Genomic DNA, 22,232 nt, shown 5'->3' with positions numbered 1-22,232 from the left:
TTGCCATTGGGCACAGCGCATTAATATAAGTCGGGATCAAGGCCAACGATAGACATATATATATAATATGGCTATGCTGATGCATAATTTAATCAATAATATTATTATTGTCATTTTGTCAATCAAATAAATACTATTTCATATTTTGTATTTATTATTGATTCTTTACTTGCCCCCACGGGCTGCACATTCAACGTTGTGGGCACGCCGCGCAGGATGCAGGAGTGCGCGCCATATCATCGTTTATCGTGGCTTCCGCCACGGCACACGGTAGTAGTTCGTATATGCCTCACAGAATGGCCAAAAAAAGGAAGGTCTCTCAAAATCACAAAACACACTTTATTCCAGTTTTTATCTCATAAGAAGCTAAGTTGACACTCATATTTTTCTTCCCGGGGGTTGATTTAATCTCATAACCATTTTTTCTTTGAGAAAAATTGGCCGGAAAATCTTCCTTCAAAAAAACATGCCTCACAGAATGGCCAAATCTGAATTTCTATAATTTTTTGATGGAGATACTTTTTAAATTTCTATCACCACACGTTGTTAAAAAACCTATTAAGGAATGCATGAGGTAATAACCTAAAACTCCCGAAAAAACTGAGCTGTGAAAAATTATTTCACAAAAAAGAAAAAATGCCTCACAAAATGGCCAAAAAAAAATGAAAACAAGAAAATTTTATTTTTCTAAAACCTTTCATGGCTCTTGTTTCAGGCATGCTGCTGGTATTAATATGCCTTGTTAACACCCTCATATAGGTGAAATTTCTTAGAACTGAATAAAAAAGGCATAATTTCCTACACCAAAAATGGCCATTTTGTGTGGTGTTGTTCATATTCCCTGATTTCATGATTTATTGATTGACGATGTCAATCCGTCGAGATCGTTGCTCTGCGAAGCAGAGCAACGATTTACGATGCGAAGCAAGAATGCTAGTTCGCGCGGCGCGTCAAAGCGGCGAAGTCCTCCAAATGATTTATAACCTTCATTCGGCTGTAAAAACACTCCATCTGACGGTGTTATTGTATGATAAATAGCTTGTGAATACTTTAGACTTATTGTTTCATTGAATAAAAGGAGTTTTAAATTCTGGCCATTTTGTGAAGCATATTTTGGCCATTTTGTGAGGCGTTTAGCCATTTTAGCATTTTTTTCTTCCTATATTGAACAATGTTCGTTTTGTTTGATGAATACTATTCTTTAAACATCTTCTGTCATATTGGTGCCAGAAGTTTTCACCAAAATGCAAACTTAGTTCAAAAATTTGAAAACAAATTTTGTGAGGCATATTTTGGCCATTTTGTGAGGCGTGTAGCCATTTTAGCATTTTTTTCTTCCTATATTGAACAATGTTCGTTTTGTTTGATGAATACTATTCTTTAAACATCTTCTGTCATACTGGTGCCAGAAGTTCTCACCATGAAAATGTAAACTTAGTTCAAAAATTTGAAAACAAATTTTCAGTGCTCAAAATTTCTACATCATACATAAACAGTCATATTTATGCCAGAAAATGTGGTCCTAGTTAATGATTTCACCACAGGAAGTGTTGCCAGAAGACTTTTGTTTCATATGGTATCCACAAAACCTACCAGTCTTATATAAAAAATTAGTTACAAAAACATTTACAAATTTGGCCATTCTGTGAGGCTAGCCATTCTGTGAGGCATTTACCCGTAGCGCGATCAAATGAAATGGAATGAAGATCGCAAAATGAGTTGTAGTTGTACTTGTAATTTGTATTACCATTATATTATCACCCGTTAATCACAAAAAAGAGCGCTGCGAATAGTAATAGTATAGGTATTGGCGTGCCAAATATAAAAAATCGATGATCAACTGCAAACTGATCTTATCTATATTTTATAATACACTATACATTTTTCTTTTACATTACTATACTTATTTACCTCATAATACCTTTTATTTTATGAATTAAATTTACCTGGCGGACATTTTACTAGACAACATTGACAATTGAACATGCACCCAAGAAACCTTACCGGCTGGGGCCTAACTTCGAAAGTTAAGTAAAAGAGATAGCTAGACTTCCGGTTTTCTGCAAAATGTTCACCTCGTAAAATACCTTTTCCCCCAGGTCACAGGTAAGGGGGAAAATTTGAGATAACGTAGATTTTGAGTTATCTCAAAATCTACATAAAAGTCTAATTATGGGCCGAATAAAAGTTTGTAACTTTAACTTTACGGATTTCTGTACTCCGATTGACTGAATTGTGTCACGTGCTAGCTACTTGAACATTGTATTGGAATGTTTCACGCGTGCAATAAGCCTAAGCACGGACGCGAGCATGAATTCGCTGTGAAAACGCGATCATAATATTTATATTTCACGATATTCTTGCCACCCCAAGTCCAACTAATTCTTACTCATACTGGGCGGCGCTCAGCCTGTCATTCCGCCTAATTCTCTATTATATGATTATGAACATAAATATAATAGCCTGGCCGGGTCCCCAGGTAAACTAATTCAAGTAAGTCAAGAACTGAGAACGGAACATGTCATTCTGACTTTTAAAAAGTTGTAATCAACCGTTATTAATCAGTAGTCAGTACAATTATAATGGTGTAGCCAGTACAATAATGGTGCAATAATGGTGCATATAAGATCTCTCTGTACAGAAAGCTTGAAAAGAGCGCCTCGCACAGGGACTTAGTATTAAATAGTAAGGACTTGATCTTGACGTTTAGTTGCCAAATTCCAATCCTTTACAACTCGTAGTCGTATTTACCGGGCCGCGCTCAGCCTGTCATTCCGCCAAAGCTTCAACAATCAACATTTCAGCACTTCAACATTGCACTTAGTTACAGCCTGGGTCCCCAGGTAAACCTCTTAGCCGCCCAGTAATGCATGATCGCTAAAATCGGAGATCTGTGGTTGCGATAAACATTATTTGATGCGCTAGCCAGTATATACGTATATAGTGCATCGCGCTACAAGCACTGGACCGGAGTTTTCAGTTAACTGATCAAGTAGATCAGTTGATTGATTCCAAAGAATCGTACATTCATTATTCATGGGCGAAAATTAGGTTCTATTAAGTATTATAGTATAGGAAGTAAAGCTTGTGACTGAACAATAACAATAAGAAGAGGCATTTTGTCAATTTGATCAACGGATTAAAACTAAATTAAAATAGCAGAAAAATTATCTCTGAGATCGTCAAATTCCAAAGTTATTAAATCAATTTGGTATATACTAGACATTCGACCCTAAGTTTATTAAGGGGGCCGGGGGGGGTCTTCATCAAAATTCTCTCGAAATTGACTTTGTAGTTGTTTCTGATAGAGGGGAGTGATATCTATCAGCTGTTTTTAGTCCCATGGAAAAATATTGTTCCTAGCCGAAAATATTGCCGGTCAAAGGTCAGCGCTTATGTGTAATTGTATTGCGCGAGCGATTTTCAATCGCGCGCCCTGAAAATCGAGTCTAAAAATCTATCTTCTCCTACATTTGTTGAGCAATCACCCTGAAACTTTCAGGATATGTTCTAAGGACCATTTAGAAGAGATTGTCGGGCCAGAATTTTGAGATAGGCCTTAGAAAAAATTTTATTCGATTTTGAAAATCTTGGACCTGAAAAAATCGTCAAAATACGAGGTCCAAGATTTTAAAAATCGAATAAAAAATTTTCTAAGGCCTATCTCAAAATTCTGGCCCGACAATCTCTTCTAAATGGTCCTTAGAACATATCCTGAAAGTTTCAGGGTGATTCCTCAACAAATGTAGGAGAAGATAGATTTTTAGACTCGATTTTCAGGGCGCGCGATTGAAAATCGCTCGCGCAATACAATTACACATAAGCGCTGACCTTTGACCGGCAATATTTTCGGCTAGGAACAATGTTTTTCCATGGGACCAAAAACAGCTGATAGATATCACTCCCTTCCATCAGAAACAACTACAAAGTCAATTTCGAGAGAATTTTGATGAAGACCCCCCCCGGCCCCCTTAAATCAAAAACCTAGATTTAAGCGACAAATTAGAAATAAAAACCCTTTTCTGATTTCAATTTGATAATAGATAAGGATTAAAACACGAAATAAGGTCATATTATTAGGTCATATTATTAGGTGACCTGGTCTAAATAAAAGTCGTTCTTCTCTTGTTATACTATATCAATAGTTCGATAACACACCATAACATCATGGAGAATAAAATCCACTTACTCCAAATTAACATCTTATACAGCTCTAAATTAGCTTTAAGTTAACATTGTCTAACATCTAAACTATGCTGGGGTTCCAGTACTGTTCACGGTTTAACACGTGACTCATCCAAACGGAGCAGGGCCAGCAACATCAAAATTCAAATACTAATTTCGCTGATGAGAGCGGCAGTTGCGCGGAAGTCACTACACCGATGAAGATGCTGAAGAAGATTAACTTCTTTTCTCAGTCTTCACAACTCTTCTCGATGTCAGTTTCTGGTTTCCGTAGAGTTGGGAATAGTTTGCTCGTCTCTGTCTTATCAGTCAGACTCTTGTCTTTGATGACGTCAATCAGTTTCTCGATAACGCTCGACAGGAACGCTTGTCGACTTTTCTCGAGCTGATATTCGGCTTCCTGTGAAGGGGTCGATTGTTAGACAGAGTTCGAAGCTCAAATCATACGAGATACCATTTAAATTCAATAACATGACGTGTGGATGTCAAATGTCAATTTGGGAATTTCCCGCGTTCGGAAGACGTAGCAATTTCCAGGAAATGTCCTAATATCACGTTTGAGACCAGTTACAGAGACACCTCATGAAGAATCCAACCCAGGATATAGATAGCGACATGGTGTCTAAACCTAATACTAGTACCGGGCCCACCAACAATACGATCATGTTGGGCCCCCGAGAATAGAAGTTTGGACATGTCATCACCGAGCCCTCAACACTCACCAGAGTAATGTTCTGGACTCCTGCCCATATTGTCACTGACATTGGGTCTGAATGTAAGTTTAGAAGTAGACAGCTTTTAACAATCTGTGACCAATCACCGACTTTTACTTGCGGTAACAATAGCTGCTCCGCAAATTTCTACCATTATGTTCTATAAAGATCGTCCTGATCTTGTGGTAAAGCTAGATAAGTGCCAGACACAAGTAACTAGTTGATAGTTAAGTTAGAAAGATATCGAACTATCATCACTGATAACATCCAATCTGCCAGGAATCACCGAATCGGAATCTTGATATCGGACCCAGAACGGGCAACCGTGGTTTTTTGCATCAAATAATTAATGATGGTACAATCTCATAAGATAACGTTAGTCTAGCCTGTATAGAACTTCACAGTACTATTCTCACGGAATTGTCTCCGACTATGATTAGCTGATAAACCAAAGTGTCGACTACCTCCGAGGCTAATGTGTCCAATAGTAGCATTCACATATATACAGATTTCCGAGGAATTTATTCGTCTCTACTGCTGGGTGATACTATTTCCTGTAAGATTAAGAACATGGGATCCGCGCGGCGTAACTGGTAGTCCTCCATGCATCTTATCAAGATCAGGTACCGGCCCTGGCCTACGCCATTTTATGCTCGGCAACACCATGATTTGGTGGTCGGAGTCTTTTTGTGCCTTTTGTGGACTCCCCCGACCTCTAGAGTAGTTGCTCAATGGCCTAATCTGGCAAATTACCCAACCAAACTGCAGACAAAAATCTCAAAGAATGGGAAATTATAACAAAAATAATAATTTAAGATATTTTCGCATAATGTTCTCTCACACATATCTTGCATATTTTACATATCTCACATACTTACATATCTCTCGCGCTCCCTAGTGAGGAACGCGTTATTCCTCTCCACATCTATTCTGTGATATACGTCTATCCTCTTATCCTCCCTCTCGTGCAGCTGCTTCATCAACTCACCAAACTGAAGATGATGCATCGATAAATACGTGATATACTGCTTAGCGTGTTCAATTGCTTTTGTGTCAGAAAAGTGGGAGATACCATGGTGATTGGTGTATACTGTATAAGCAGATTATAGAATAGAGATAAAGCCAATACCTGTGAAATTGGAATGTTTTGGTCCGGGAGAGCTGAGGGGGAAGTAGCTGGAGCCAGACAAGATCCTATCTTCACATCGTATCTTGGTTCCTGAGATATTGTCAATAGTTAGAATATACCAAATACCTCACGCTATACTACCATAATATGCCAATCCCTCTAAATAATTAAGAATCAGCAGTACACTAACCTCAGTGTCGAGGTGTTTCTTTTGTCGGAATTCGGATGAAGGTGTACTGTAGCGGGGTTCTGGTAGTATAGGTACCTGTTTTGGTGTGCTGGCTGTAGCCTGAGTGATACATACATTGTTATAATGACATCATGATACTAATATAGCTGAACAAAACACATAAAGTTGAACATAATTAACATAGCATGGGGTTTTTCCTTTAACATGTATTTACATCCTTAAAAATAGGTTCAGTTTTAATGCGTTTAAAATGCCTTACCTGTGAAGTAGGAAGGTTTATGAGGTACATGGAGTCCTGTCCTGATGTCTGGGTACTGCTAGCTGATTTCTCGGGGTCCTAATGGGAATCAATTAGGTCTAATTACAAAACAGTTAACATTTACTAATTATACAGATAAAAAAGAATGTAATTGATTGGTATGGACATTCTGATCTGTGTATCAAAATGGGCAGCAACAGCTATATTCGATAACCTATTGCAATCTGTATCATTTGTCCAATCTGTCTAATGATCACCGTCTAGACTGTGTCTAAAAATTGGGCCAAAAGATTCCTACCTCGGTATGTAGAGGACTGCTCATGCTGCTGCTTGATTTGGGTGACTTTCTCTCTCCTTCCTCCTTTCCTACATCTAGTGAGATGTTCAACTTCCTCTTCTTTACCTGGAAACACAGGTACATTTAATTGATTGGTTAATGACAGAAAACTGAATGGTTACTGACTGGCAAATGATTTGTTAACGACTTGTAACTGACTGGTTACTGACTTGTAACTGTAAACTGACTTGTAACTGACTTGGAACTGACTGGTTACTAAATTGTGACTGACTTGTAACTGACTTGTGACTGACTTGTAACTGACTGGTTACTGACTTGTAACTGACTTGTGACTGATTTTTAACTGACAGGTTACTAAATTGTGACTGACTTGTGACTGACTTGTAACTGACTGGTTACTGACTTGTAACTGACTTGTAACTGAATTGTAACTGACTGGTTACTAAATTGTAACTGACTTGTAACAGACTTGTAACTGACTGGTTACTGACTTGTAACTGACTTGTAACTGAATTGTAACTGACTGGTTACTAAATTGTAACTGACTTGTAACAGACTTGTAACTGACTGGTTACTGACACTGACCTGTGTTGGAAGGCTGCTCCCGCTCCAGTAAGCGTTATCGGCGTTGCAACCCTGGCTGGGGGACTGCCCAACCGTCACTGTTTTCTGTAACTCGGCTGCTTTCTCTGGATCACTCATTCCTGTAGTAGTGTTTAGTGAACACACCGTACTTACAGCTCCCATGCAGGGTTAAAAGAGCTAACATTGCTAAACTTCGATCTAGCAGTCACGATCTGAAGATAGAGAAGCTGCACATGCGATTCTTCGAACTACCATTCTTTGAAACACCAACCCTTGAAGCTTTCCTTGAACACATTGCACAGCCTCCATTCTTTTTTACTCGTATTTAAATTATTATATTCGATTTTTTTTCTCTTTCGTGAAATTGTAACGGGGTCAATTTTTAAGATTTTATTTTTATAGCTTTCTCTCGATTTTTAGAGTTCTGATCGTCTTTATGAATTGCTGTATTACCAGACGAGTTCGTTAGTGTTCTCTTTGGTCATTTCCGGTTTAATTCCACAGGAAAAGAACACAAAAGGGACCAAGATAGTGACGAAACTCTGCTATTTTAAACGCTGTAGACAAAATTTGGGAATGCAATATTTCCGGTATTGCTGGTAATTTTTAAGTGCCCACGACTCTTTAAGTCTTTAGTAATTTAATACCTATCGCGCGTCATTGACACCGTTTGCGTGGCCAAAAGTATAATGTAAAAAAGAATGAAGTTTGTATTGAAAACAAATGTAGCAGAACCAGGAATTTCATCAGATTACGTACCGAATATGTCGTCAATATCCTGGAAGTAAGGACATGTTTTGTACTCCTGGTTGTACTTGATGGTCTGTTTGTACTCGTCTATACAGTTCTTTACTTTGATCTTTACTTGCTCCGTGGACCGTGGAGGCCAGTCGTATCTGAGCAAGAGGTGTTGGTAAACTCAAATAATCACTGTACATTTTAGAGTGGATAATCGTCGCTGGGTTCAGTTCAAAAATACAATAGCAAAATCGTCGCTAGGCTCAGTTAAACAATATAAATAGAATAGTAAAATTGTCGCCAGTTTTAGTTTAACAATCCCCGAGTAAAGCATGATGACTGGGCGATGATGGGGAGGTTGCACAAGTTTGTTTTGTCACGTGACAGTGTCAAAACAAACGTTCACTGCTTCCATAGGCCTAGTAGGGAATCCCTACCTACTAACCTTTCATTTTAGCTAGTAAAAACTGAAATCATTTTATTGGAAATGAAATAAGTTCCTTACTTAACACAGAATTTGTTGTATTCTTCTCCAATCTCCTGCCATATAGCATGTTTCTCCTTAATCTTCTTAGCAGCCCGGACCTAGTGAATTAATATTAGAATTAATATAATCGAAGATTTGTCTTCTTTACAAATGTCTGAAGAAAAAAAAACATTCAAGATCACATTTCACTTGATAATTCAATCAGTATTACTAAGTATGACCAATTAAACTGAAAACTAAAAAACTGCATACCTGAGGGTACTTCTCTTTCCAGATAGAGATAAGGATTCTTCCGTGTTCTTCTTTCCATCTCAATCTTCTCGAGTTGTTCTCTTCGCTCTTCATAAACTCTTTTATACCAACACGAGGGTTATTGACAGGACTCATCTGAAACCGGAAAATATGTCAAATTGGGAGACGTTAAAAATTCTTATAGAGAGCCTTCATTCGGCGCAAAAACCTCGGTCAAAAGAAAAGTTCATTCATGTTTAGTTTTAATGTTCACTGTCCAGCGTTGAGACTGAAGCAGTAATATGGAATGTAAATAATATACTGACGGTGGTGTTGAATCTGGGAAGGATAAGGGAGGGTTGGTGTGAGAGACAAGGTGTTGTTGCTGTTGTAATCCACTGTTACTAAGGAAGTGTGAGGGAGACAAGTGGTTACCCAGGAGGGCGTTAGTGGTTGTTAGTTGGTTGTTAAGGAGGGTGTTAGTGGTAGATAGCTGGTTGTTGAGGAGGGTGTTAGCGTTGGAGGAGAATAGTTTTGCGGAGAAGGGATGGTTTGGGGACAGCTGTTGAGAGTAACGCTCGAGGATTTGGCTGGCGAGCTGATGTTCCAGAACTTGGGCTGAAGCGGAAAACCTATGTTACACAGCCGAATCTTACTCTTAATAAAATTAAAACACATGAAACTCAAAATGAAATAACAAAATTATACAATGAACCACAAAATGAGGTGTCATGTGACAGGTTTATGAATTATAAAAACCACCAGTGTAACTCACTGGCTAAATGAGATGCAGTATCTATCTTACACATTGAGACGGACGGTTTAGGAGATTGCGCAGCTGACGTCATTGCAGGCTGAAATAGTAAACTTAGTTATAATAGTGGAAACTTAGTTATAATAGTGGAAACTTAGTTATAATTGTGTAAACTTAGTTATAATAGTGGAAACTTAGTTAGAATAGTGGAAACTTAGTTATAATAGTGGAAACTTAGTTTTAATTGTGGAAACTTAGGTATAATAGTGGAAACTTAGGTATAATAGTGGAAACTTAGGTATAATAGTGGAAACTTAGATATAATAGTGGAAACTTAGTTATAATTGTGGAAACTTAGTTATAATAGTGGAAACTTAGTTATAATAGTGGAAACTTAGTTATAATAGTGGAAACTTAGTTATAATAGTGGAAACTTAGTTTTAATTGTGGAAACTTAGGTATAATAGTGGAAACTTAGTTATAATAGTGGAAACTTAGTTATAATTGTGTAAACTTAGGTATAATAGTGGAAACTTAGATATAATAGCGGAAACTTAGTTATAATTGTGGAAACTTAGTTATAATAGTGGAAACTTAGTTAGAATAGTGGAAACTTAGTTATAATAGTGGAAACTTAGTTTTAATTGTGGAAACTTAGGTATAATAGTGGAAACTTAGGTATAATAGTGGAAACTTAGATATAATAGTGGAAACTTAGTTATAATTGTGGAAACTTAGTTATAATAGTGGAAACTTAGTTATAATAGTGGAAACTTAGTTATAATAGTGGAAACTTAGTTATAATAGTGGAAACTTAGTTTTAATTGTGGAAACTTAGGTATAATAGTGGAAACTTAGTTATAATAGTGGAAACTTAGTTATAATTGTGGAAACTTAGGTATAATAGTGGAAACTTAGGTATAATAGTGGAAACTTAGTTATAATAGTGGAAACTTAGTTATAATAGTGGAAACTTAGTTATAATAGTGGAAACTTAGTTATAATAGTGGAAACTTAGTTATAATAGTGGAAACTTAGTTATAATAGTGGAAACTTAGATATAATAGTGGAAACTTAGTTATAATAGTGGAAACTTAGTTATAATAGTGGAAACATAGTAATAATAGTGGAAACTTAGTTATAATAGTGGAAACTTAGTTATAATAGTGGAAACATAGTAATAATAGCTTAATAGTGGAAACTTAGTTATAATTGTGGAAACTTAGTTATAATAGTGGAAACTAAGATATAATAGTGGAAACTTAGTTATAATTGTGGAAACTTAGTTATAATTGTGGAAACTCAGTTATAATAGTGGAAACTTAGTTATAATAGTAGAAACTTAGATATAATAGTGCAGTGGAAACTTAGTTATAATAGTGGAAACTTAGTTATAATAGTGGAAACTTAGTTATAATTGTGGAAACTTAGTTATAATAGTGGAAACTTAGTTATAATTGTGGAAACTTAGATATAATTGTGAAGCTGTAAACTTAGTTATATGCAAAAGGATTGATATCGACTTGTAGTATAGTTGTAGCGTGTTACATATTCATATTACAGTGTAACTGTGACATATCGATTGTGACATCTCAGAAAAATTAGATAGTTTCTCACTTGTTCGTGATGGGGAGAAAAAGCAGAAGTACAGCTAGGAACTGACCAAGTGTTGCCGGGCAACGAGGATGATGCTGAGAGAAGGATTATTGGTTAATTAAATATTCGATTGGATTGATAATCAGTTGGATAGATAATTAATTTATCTACTTTCCTTTTTGTTTAAAAATTAAATCGAATTTCAAACTATACTATTATACTACTAGCAATAAGGACTCGAAAAATTCAAACTCTTAATAAACATAGGTAAACGTAAACAGAAAACCAACGATTAGTGTTAATTCTATGAACCATGGATCGATCAGATTAAAACATTCCCAGAATTCAACAGTTACTGACTTGAAAACAAATCTTAAAACAGGACGTATTATTCTCAGGTGACGGTTTAACATATCCAGCCCGGTTATGATAATTTAGATCTTTCTTGTTTTGCCGACCAACCCACTCAAATTACCCTTCCTCCAACCGGAGGACAACTACTTAACAAAATAGGTTACATTTCAAGCTCTCTCGTGACCGAAATCCCACCAATCCGTACGTTATTTATATAACGTGACACCGGAGGAACCAATCAACATGCAGTATCAGAATCACGTGATAACGAAGCAACCAATGGGAGGATAGCAACACGTGATCCAGAGGTAGAATCCCAGCACGGAGAAACGGTGGAAGTTAAAACAGACGAACGGGGTCACGAGATGTTCTTAATGCGGACTGTTTAATAAACGATAATTCGAGAATATGCCGGCCAATCTTCGTTCGAACGGCAACTTGAGAACCAATTCTGGTAGTTTGTTTTGATCATGTGACATAACTGATCAGTGCTTTGGTTAAAAGAGTGGGATGGAGCCCCACCCAGCGTCTAGTATCGCTGCATCATTGAATTCAAATTGGGAATACAATTTCAAAACACACCCACGTTTAAGTCATGTGCCTAAAACAATCTATTCGATTGGTAGTTCTTCTAATTTTGATACAACATATCGCATCTGACTCTCTGACAAACCATAATACCAAAACATGTTTGGTATACAGTTTATAGAATGTTTTCATAAAACTTAATGCCCGGCGGTCATTGCCCGCCCAGTTCTCAGAAATTTCCTACAATTAAAATAAACATGAATAACAACACACTCTAAAGTACCAAGGAAACACATATGTACAACCCTGGTTTCAGACCACAGCCCAACCCCGGCCTTACAATTTACATCCGGCTTCAAGGCACAATATTCTGATCCAGATTCCTGTCCATATGTATTCACATGAATCAGCCCCGGAACTTATAATGCTGATGTTCGAGACAATCCCAATTGTTACAAACATCAGAGCTCCCTTTATCAATAGGCTACGCAATGTGCAGGGCCATTTTACACTTTAAGTTGGAGGTAACAAGCCGGCAGAGAGGTTCACAATACAAATGGTTAGTTTATGATATATCTTGATACATTCCTTGAAGTGTAATCGCCCGTTGGACTTCCTAAAGTTCAGTAATGTCCATGTCCATTCAGTCAATTCATCCTTACCCTGAATCCTGATGGATAATTTCCGATTATAGCCAACTACTAGAATTTAACAAGATTAAACCTCTGATTATGAACCTTTGCATTGTTAATAGAAGCAGATGAAGCTATGTTAAAACCTATATTCAGGCTCATATAAACTAATGATGGAAACTGTCGATAGTAAACATATCAGATGCCCGAAAAATGAAAATATATCAACAGAAAATATTCGTTGTATACCCGTTATCCGTATGCTAGGAGTTTAAAGGTATATTACCTCAATCATGCTCTTACAAATATTGATACTGAGATACCATTCACACGGTAAATAAAGACCAATCGCGCAGTTTAAAACGACTGCAGTTTAAGTTTGAGCTCAGAGAGCAGCGGATTGGTCGTCAGGAAGCAATGGCCGGCCAATGCAATGCCTTGAAATTATATAAAACGGATTTATGATCGACCGACCGAATAACAACATTCTGTAACTAAACATCTTTCCAGAATGACTAAAAATAGATAAAAGCGACATATTCGAATATCTTTTGTGGGGTGTGTCAATTCCATTTGAAATAATGAAAAGGATTCGCCCACCCGCCGGCTCAGTTTACAATCTTCAGCAACCAACTGTATAGTTGTTTCTGATAGTACTACTAGGAAGTGATATCTATCGGATGCTTTTGGTTCTATGGAAAAGTTATCACCGGTAAAAAATCAGCGCTTATGCGTAATTGTATTGCGTGAGCGATTTTCGATCGCGATTGCGCTCTGCAAATCGAATTTCAAAATCTATTTTCTCCTACATTTTTTGAGCAATTACCCTGAAACGTTTTGAAACGATTTTGAAAATATTACACCTCGTTTTTTTGACAATTTTTGATTGCTCCCGCTTACATCCCCTAATGTCAATAAGCGTTGACCTTTGACCGGCAATAACTTCGGCTAGGAATAGTATTTTTCCATAGGACCAAAAGCAGCTGATAGATATCACATGTGCACTTTCAAGTCATGTGCCCCACAAATACAATCCAACATTCATGTAATGCTAGTTAGTAGTTAGGTATCATTATTGGGAATCCATTTTGATATCTTTCTTGATGATAAAATCCTGAAGGCAACCCAGCAATCAGTAGGTTTGTGAAAATCTGTTTTTTAGTTTCTTAACGTTTCCATCAAACGACCGGTACGTGTAACATGAAAGAACGTTTAAATATAAATAGATGGCTCGACTGGGTATTAAGAGATGATTGCAAAACATAAAACTCGTTATTTGCGAGAGATCTAGTATTTTCGAAACGTATAAATGTTTAAATGGATCCGCTAAACCGAGTAAAATTAAGTAGCTCTGATTGAACAATAAATTGTACAACCTATAGAGTATATAGACGCGCTCTTTACTTAAAGTTAAACAAGAATTTCGCTGCGATAACACCACGCACGATCAAATTTCCCTACTGCCTACAATGTAATTGTTCTACTTTATTGTATCCCAGAGTGGTGTTTGGCGCACGTGATGATCGTTCAGATTATTCATTATATTATCATTAGGCGAATTTACAATTGCAAAACATAACACGTTATTGACGGAGATCTAAAATCGTCTGGATTTGAAACGCATCTCGTAACTTTTAAATGATTCAGGTCGCTCTGATGGCTGGCGGACCTTGGGACCTGACGCAATCTGACAAATATTTATATATTGAGCAACAGAACCAAGGTATACCATAGGTTTAAATCTCAAACCAATGAAGGTTGAGTTATTCTCATATCCGTGATCCGGTTATCTTAGAGTGAACTAAGCCAATAAACACAAGAGTTTTGCGATTGGGGTGTCATGTCTAGATGACGGAACGGGTCGTGTATTAGCCAGGATAATGAAGGGAATATAGGAAAGCAAATAGTGTTTTAATAACTGTCCCTGGAAAACAATAAAATATATTTTGTTGGCGAGTTACCTTTAGCGATCTGTTGTAAAAGTGATGGCAGCAACTTTTCACCCTGAAATTAAGAATTGATTGAGTAGAGGTAGGTACGAAACAGTTTAATGTTAAATGGGTTATGGATTTCGAGAGTATTCGTAGGTCAACGACGAAGGTTTGCAATTGAAACAGCACATTTAAAAGGATTTTAAGGTGGTATATCAGGCCAGGCTGTGATATCTTGCAACCGAGCACAAAGAAAATATTAATATAACTTGTTTAACAATTAACAGAACAGAAGAGTGCAATTAATTAAATCATTAAGTAATTACCGATGGTATGACAACGTTGGAGTCTTGCAGGAGGGACGTTTTAGGGGAGAATGAGGGAGTAGTGAGGTTTGATTTAGGAGGGTGTCCCACGAGACCGCCTCCATTTTGTGTTGGGTTTTTTGACAGCATCATCATCTGACCAAGATAAACGGGAACGATAAATTTCTCGCCTTTTGTATATTTGTTCATGTATCAGCAAAATGTACAGGTAGAAATTGTAAAGTCAAACAAACAAAAAAGGCAACGTTGGATTGAAATTAGAGGAACTGGTTGTGCTGTAAAGTATAACTATCGTATGAATTAAACTGTTTAAATTTTGATGTACCATTAACTTTACCACTACAAGATTCCTCATTATAAAGTTGGATGTAAAAATGTAATTCCGGGAGGGATAACATAGCAGCAAGCTGTCAGACTACAGGTTTAGTAATGCCGATTAAATTCTTGTAATATATTCTGTTATCAGTAAATACTTTAGTATAGAGACTGGGAGTTGGCTCTACTCAAATACAATCTGAGATCAGGTCGAGTTCTCTTAATTTCTTTATCAGCTTATCAAAAGGTTATCTTAATTGATTACAACACAAAATAAGGAATGAATCAAGGATCACCTTTAATACAAGGCAATGTCAATGTTTCAAAAGGGCGTATTTGCGAAGGTCTAGAAGGTTTCTCACTTGATTACAAAGTAGTTTGAATTAAACAGACGATTCAGCGGAAGAGTCTACAAAAACAAACTCCACCCTCTAAACCAGTCGGGTGAGAGAACTAACATCACGAGGTTAAATTGACAAATTGCGATTGGCTGAACCGTAAATCACGTGACATTCGTTCAAGGAACTGACTGTCATTTGGAGGAGCTGACTTGTGTGAAACTATGGGAGCGTACACGGTCCCGGGTCCCTTAGAGAGCAACGTATAAAATAAACCATGAGCGGATATAATTATAAAACATAACAACGTAATCCTGTTCAGCCGAGGGACCTACAAACATCAAAATCTTTTAGATTGATAATAATGTGATGATCAAATAAGAATACTAGCTGCCTGGCGCATGGAAGGAAGGGCTTGAGTATAAAGCTTGGGTACCAACAAATTACTAATTAGGTTTAAATCACAATGCGTGCCGTTAAAACGGTCCCCGAAATCTCTAATTCAATGAATAAACGATATGCCAATTGCACAGATGGCTTTAGCAAACATATATTTACCAGGTATGTGGAGAAAATCATACTGGTGGAAAATGATCGGACGAATCTAACTCCGAATGATGATCAATCCAAACACACATAATCAGGCCAGCTAACCAATGGTACCAGCCGGAGCAAGGCCACGTGATGCCAGACAGCCAATCGCACGGTAGCAGCTCGTCCCGATCAATGAACAACAATTTAATCCAAAACCAAACAGCTACCAGAATCAAAAGAAATGATCCGCCGATTGGAAATAAAATTTCATACATCGAATCTCCAGCACTAAAATGATGGAATTCCAACTTATCAGGTGGTTTCTGTTAAAATATAATATTTTTGTCAGCGATCTTTACCGGCCAATAAGGGCCGAGTATTGACGGCGGTAACCAAACTTCACGTAGATAACGATTTACTCTGTTGACAGTTGGGATTACCTTGCCCGAGGTCTGGGAGAAATTAAACCCTGTCATTTGCGGAAAATTTCCAGAGATCAGTTGGATATGGAGGGGCAAAGGATCTATATTCCCGGGATATACAGCATAAATTCAGATCAGATTGTGAGCAATGTGTTTGAAAAGAGGATCTGCTAATTGGATTGTTGTGATAGAAGGAACAAGGGTTACGTGAACAAGGTGGCCGTACCCCTGCTGAGCGGGCCCAGGGAGCCAAGTCGCGGGGAAGCCACCAAACGTAGCCTAAACCCTCCCCCATTATCAGCTGACACAACTTCGTCAAAATGTAGCGGATCCGTGCGCGGATTCACGAGATCACGTGAGGGTTTCCTGGCCGCTGATTGGGTGTTCCAGAACTGTCGGCTCTCTGATTGGGTGAAGACTCTTCCCGATCTCACATTCGATGACAGATGGAGCTTATCAAATCCTTCCAATTAATTTTTAGATCATTCAACACGTGCGATGGCCGATGTACCAATGTCGCTGTGATGTCCTGGTTATATCGGGACCACCATGTGTCAATAAATCCCCGATACCTCGAATTAGAGGCTGCCCCGATCAGGGCTGGTGGGAAGAGTTAAAAACTTTCGTCTAAAAACCCCAAATTAGCGGATTATTTTACGTGTGTGTCAGTCAGAGTGCTGTTAGTTGTGCGAGATAACAGATGGCTAAGTTTAATTTGGTTATATTTGAGTGCAATCTGCATATATTATGTGCCCTCACTCTCTCTCACCCCTACAGGGTAGCATATTATTATTTGTAGCGCCCATGTTGGGTGCCCAGGGGGCCCAACACAACAATTTAGTCACATTTAAACCATAGCTCAGCTCGGCAGATCTTGCATCGCAACTATCCCAACTTCCGGGGAGAGGGATGTGAAAAATTTGGGGGTAGAGTATCTACTAGCCGCGGGTACATGGCTAGGTGACGTGATTTTATTTCTATTTAAAACGAGGTCAGCACTAGGCAGGCGGATCGAAGGTTGGGTGACCACATGTGCATCAGTGTTTAAATAGGACTGATGCTAGCTATTTAACTTTAACTAGCTATTTAAGTTGCATTTTTTTAGGATAGCCAATGATATTAAACATGCGATAGTTTCCAAGAATACGCGCTTTTAGAGTTAGTTTATAGTAAATAAAATTGTTGTGTCTCCGGTGAATTTATCGTTAGATTTAAATGAACATTGGTCAATGCGAATAGTATTTTACAATTTAAGGGTAGAGAACTGTACAGTCCAAAGTGCTCAACTACTTTTAATGGCGATGTGAAATAAAACGCTTGAATTAGACGGACTTAAAGTTTCACAAAATACAGCCGAAGATCGCTGTATTTCGTGAAACTGTAAGTAAGCCTAGTTCAACCGTTTTATTCGAAAATCGTAGTTCAAGGTTTCGAGAAAGGTCACATACTAAATTTGTTAGAAGTAAACTTACGAATGCCATGTACTTTAAAGATCTCAAATTATCGACACTTTAAAAATCTCCACAGACCAAGTAAAAGCATTTATGGCAAAGATAATTTCAGAACACAAAACACGTAAATTGAGGATGGGTAATGAGTGCTGAGTTGGGAATGTGCCTGCGCCCTACAGTAATCGGATCTGAGAGCACGTCCCACTGGATCATAGATCTGGATTCTGGCGACTGGGAGCGAGGTTTGTTTTAGCACGTGACAGCCATTCTGCATTTCGATTAGTCATTAGTCGATGCTGCTTTGACTGGGAAAATAATTAAAAACCAAATCAGTTTACCATGTTATGTTTCAAACGAGACATCCCATGCTCCTCAAGCATCGTAAAATCCGGAGATTCGGGCCGAGGACAGGTCCTTTGGCAAATCTAAAAATCTGACCTTCGTAGAGGGCCGAAAATTTGGATGAATTTATCAGCCTAGGTGAGGTTGTCGTTAAGATTCATTGGGAACTTTTTCAAGTTGATTGGGTACCTACCCTATTAGTTGGGCGAAGGCCAATTAAAATATAGTTCACCTTCCCATCAGTATTCAGATCTATTGGTCCTGCCTAAAATCTTAAAATATCAAGCCAAATCTTTTGTGGCATGATTTTTGACACCCATAAACGCAAGCTTCTGATAATAAAAATAAGAAAACAAAATATAAGAAAACAAAATATAAGAAAAAAAGAAATTTGGGAGAAAAGTTGAATACCTAAATCAACTCAAGAATATCTACTTTTACCAATAAAGATAACTTACTAAAGTGGATCAGTGCTAACTGTAAGCAAACTAACGTAAAGGGTGTAATAAAATCTAGAAATGAAGCCGTTAAAATACTTTAAAATGAGAGAATTGAGTGCACCACAGGGATCACCCGACCGGATACCCTCATCAAGATTGGGAACAAGACTCGCTGGACCAATCAGCAGTTCTCTCTTTGATCACGTGACTATGAGTGGTTCACAATTATGATCTCTACTGCAATACGCGTCTCATCACGTGACCATGTATTTGGTAAGTAGTGCGTCCCAGCCGTAGCGCCATGATGCCTGGTCAATGAGAATAACGAACTTACAAGTAAACTATAGCCCACTCAAACTACGACCTATTGTCTTTTCTCCCTTCTCCTTCTAAATTAAAAGAGAGTGATATGGGGTAATAAGCACTTGTACCGTTACTTGAGTACCTCCCATGATACGTGGCGCTTCACTAATGTGTCTCTCAAGTATTATAACGAGGAGCAAATACACCTAATTAGAAATTGTAAAGGAGAAGCTATAATAGTATATTGTTTCAACGATGCTTGCAGTGCACCCCATGATCCATAAACTGCTGATAGGCCTCATCATTCACTACATCCTGTCACCATAGTATTAGTTTCAGAACCAAGAATTGCCCCGTTTAAATTGTGCACCCACATGCTTGATACGTTGACTCCGCTTGTTAACTGCACGGGTAACGAGAAACGTGGTCTATCATTAATACCCGGATTCACTCTTAATCTAACGAGATTCTTATTTTCTGCAGATACAAAATATCCCGATAATGATTTAACGGAATTGAAATAGAGGCCCAACTTAAACAGACAGCACGATTCAAAAGAACGAAATGACGGGGATGATTGCGGTGGTAGGCAAGAAAAAAAGTCAATATACCGCATGTCAGCCTCTGACAGACCGATCCCAGTCGCGCTTCAAAGAAAATTGGATTTAAATGTCCAGCAGCAGGCTGGTATAGTCGATCTATCTTCATAATGCAAATATTATATGAGGCATGTTCATGTCATAGAAGCTACCATAAAACGGAAAACCAGGCAATTTTCACGGATCCTTAATAATTGCACGTGGCAAGGCTTTCTTTTAGACAGCTGAATTTGCGTTTTATTGCGACAAATCTTGCAGGATGCAACTTATGAAGAGTCAGCGTCAGCAACATACATTTGAGTAATCTCATCCTTCAATAACGTCCGAATTTGAAAGGAAAAATGATTGAAGAGATAGAAATTGCATTATTTTATAAAATCTAAGCCTTTTTTTAGTTTGAACATAAGGTGGATCCAAAAATCTAATTTTTACAACTGTTCCAAATATTCATCTAAATATAATGCTATATAATAACTATATATATATATATACATCCATAGACACAGTGTTTCGTCCTATTAGGACTCATCAGTATGGCTCAAATCATCAGGGTTGGTTTTACCGATGATATATATATATATTATATATAGTATATACTTATATAACTATTCACTCACCGCTCAAGATTGGTTCAGAGGAAGGTAACATAATGCTGGTCATTAATCAGTCACACCATTTCCCTTCCGATTCTCTTTCATAAAGATTTGCGGTCGCATCTATAAGCTATCTATTTAGATTCTACCCTGAAATAAATTATGCTCCATTAATATAACCTCAAAATATCAGTTTTTAATCCGAGCCATTCAATTTCATTTGATTCATTAACTGTGCCTGTGGAGAATTGAAGTCAAGAAAAGTATAATTTGATATATTGCCTACCTTATCACGCGATTTCAGGTAGAATGTAGCGGACAGTGATCACATCAATTCCGGTGTCACCAAATTATCAATAATCGGTATACGTATTTCTTTTCTCTTTTACTGGGAGCAGAGCGATTACCGACTAGCCCTTCAGTTGTCAATCCATCTTGTTTGCTATCATAATTAGGAGTCGATAACGAAGCAACCGAAATGATAAACAATTACATATATAAATATTCGCCATAGGTTTGACTTATAGATTTGACACATCTCCGATTCTGAAAACTGTAGAAGGTTCCAGTTTGAACCAGGGTATAGGTCCCTGATCAAACCTCTTTGACAGGTAATTAGTTTATTAGATAATTACCATAGTACAAAAATTATGAAAATATGTTTCGGTCAACAATTAACTGTATCACATGAAACATGAATTTTCGGTTACGTGATAATACCGATAATGAGCTGATTGTTTAATTTACCAATAACCTGGCAAACGAGTTAATAAAAAGTTGTCAAGGATAAAGTATTTGGCCGTCAAGAGATACATATCCTGGCCCAAACCGAAACCTTCTAAGATATTTAGAACCGGAGATACAGGGTGGCCCAGAAGTAACTGCCCACACGCAACCCTTTAATAACTCACGTAATTCTTCTTAGAATTGCACAGAAATTTAGATACGTGATCTCGGCACTTAATCAGCGATTTCGTCACCCAATCAGTAATCTCATCGGGAGCTATTCGCTAGCGAGCAACAATGAGCATCATTAGGCGGTAACGAGCATGTTGGTGGATGACGATCTGATCACTTGGAGTGATTACTGATAGTGACGTTCCTTAAAACCGAAGAAATTTGCGCTTCGGTTGCTGTCCTAAAAGCAGTCTCCAACCAATCAAGGCATTGATTGAGCGAAGATATCACTGATTAAGTGCTGGATCACGTATCTGCAAGATCTTAAAAGGGTCATAACTCGGTTAAATTGTGAACAACTAACTTGCAATTTTGGGAAAGCACTTCAATTATCAAAACAAATATGTCTAGAAACTTTGAAGTTCCTAGCTGAAAGCGTTCTCACTTTATGGTGACAATAGCGAAAAATAGGGATTGGCGTGCCACATCCACTGTAATTAATTAAATTTGACGAAACTTTCAGGAAATCTAAGTTTGACCCATATCTATAATCTCTGAAATTTCTGTGCAATTCTAAGAAGAATAACGTGAGTTATTAAAGGGTTGCGTGTGGGCAGTTACTTCTGGGCCACCCTGTAAATATCAAAATCATCAAGAGCTGAGCAAGAGTTTAGCAATTGCTAATTGCTAGGCCATGAATGCCGATATTGTTATGAACAGATATATAAAAAAGCAAACTTTTCAGCTGAAGATACGAATATTAATTACTAAAGGCACTTACAAAAAAAGAATTTCACAAAAACCCCAATATCAACCATAGTGAAACTTCTAGCTACAGACCAGTTTAACTCGATTTTTCAAAAAGCTGAACGTTCGTCGAAAATAATTTGGTCCAAAGTTAGATGTTCAATATGATACTTAATATTATTGCCAAACCTAGAGGTCTATATTTCTATTTTGGTCCACTAGTAGCTGCAGTCTGGTGTTTAACTGTAAAGAGAGAGCGTGAAATATAATCAATTTAGATATGTACGTATTTTTACTTTTTAACATCAGTATAAC

The 22,232-nt window shown here is 37.5% G+C and overlaps 2 protein-coding genes across 10 annotated transcripts in view; both read right to left on the bottom strand.

The window, feature by feature from the left end:
• Positions 1-22,232, bottom strand: part of LOC134822730 (phosphatidate phosphatase LPIN1-like) — a 582,707-nt gene that overhangs the window by 207,073 nt on the left and 353,402 nt on the right.
• On the bottom strand, positions 3,972-20,717 carry LOC134822733 (uncharacterized). 9 transcript variants are annotated; one of them, XM_063833961.1, is made up of 17 exons: positions 20,560-20,717; positions 20,298-20,423; positions 14,937-15,071; positions 14,641-14,683; positions 11,187-11,260; positions 9,591-9,669; positions 9,142-9,433; positions 8,837-8,971; positions 8,603-8,682; positions 8,119-8,255; positions 7,360-7,478; positions 6,775-6,879; positions 6,477-6,554; positions 6,218-6,316; positions 6,028-6,117; positions 5,777-5,890; positions 3,972-4,585 (listed from the first exon to the last, which is right to left on the bottom strand). In XM_063833961.1, the coding sequence occupies exons 8-17, from the start codon at positions 8,969-8,971 to the stop codon at positions 4,415-4,417; spliced, it is 1,128 nt and encodes a 375-aa protein (XP_063690031.1). In that variant the 5' UTR covers positions 9,142-9,433; positions 9,591-9,669; positions 11,187-11,260; positions 14,641-14,683; positions 14,937-15,071; positions 20,298-20,423; positions 20,560-20,717; the 3' UTR covers positions 3,972-4,414. The 9 variants fall into 9 exon arrangements, with proteins under 9 accessions (XP_063690031.1, XP_063690030.1, XP_063690036.1 ...); XM_063833966.1 differs by having other exon boundaries at positions 3,978-4,585; positions 6,218-6,292; XM_063833963.1 differs by having other exon boundaries at positions 3,978-4,585; positions 9,621-9,669.

Source organism: Bolinopsis microptera, chromosome 11, assembly GCF_026151205.1.
Source record: "Bolinopsis microptera isolate Bmic1 chromosome 11, MBARI_Bmic_1.0, whole genome shotgun sequence".
Classification (NCBI taxonomy): Eukaryota; Metazoa; Ctenophora; class Tentaculata; order Lobata; family Bolinopsidae; genus Bolinopsis; species Bolinopsis microptera.
Note: the sequence above shows the minus strand (reverse complement) of the source record. Positions and strands in the feature narration are given on the sequence as shown.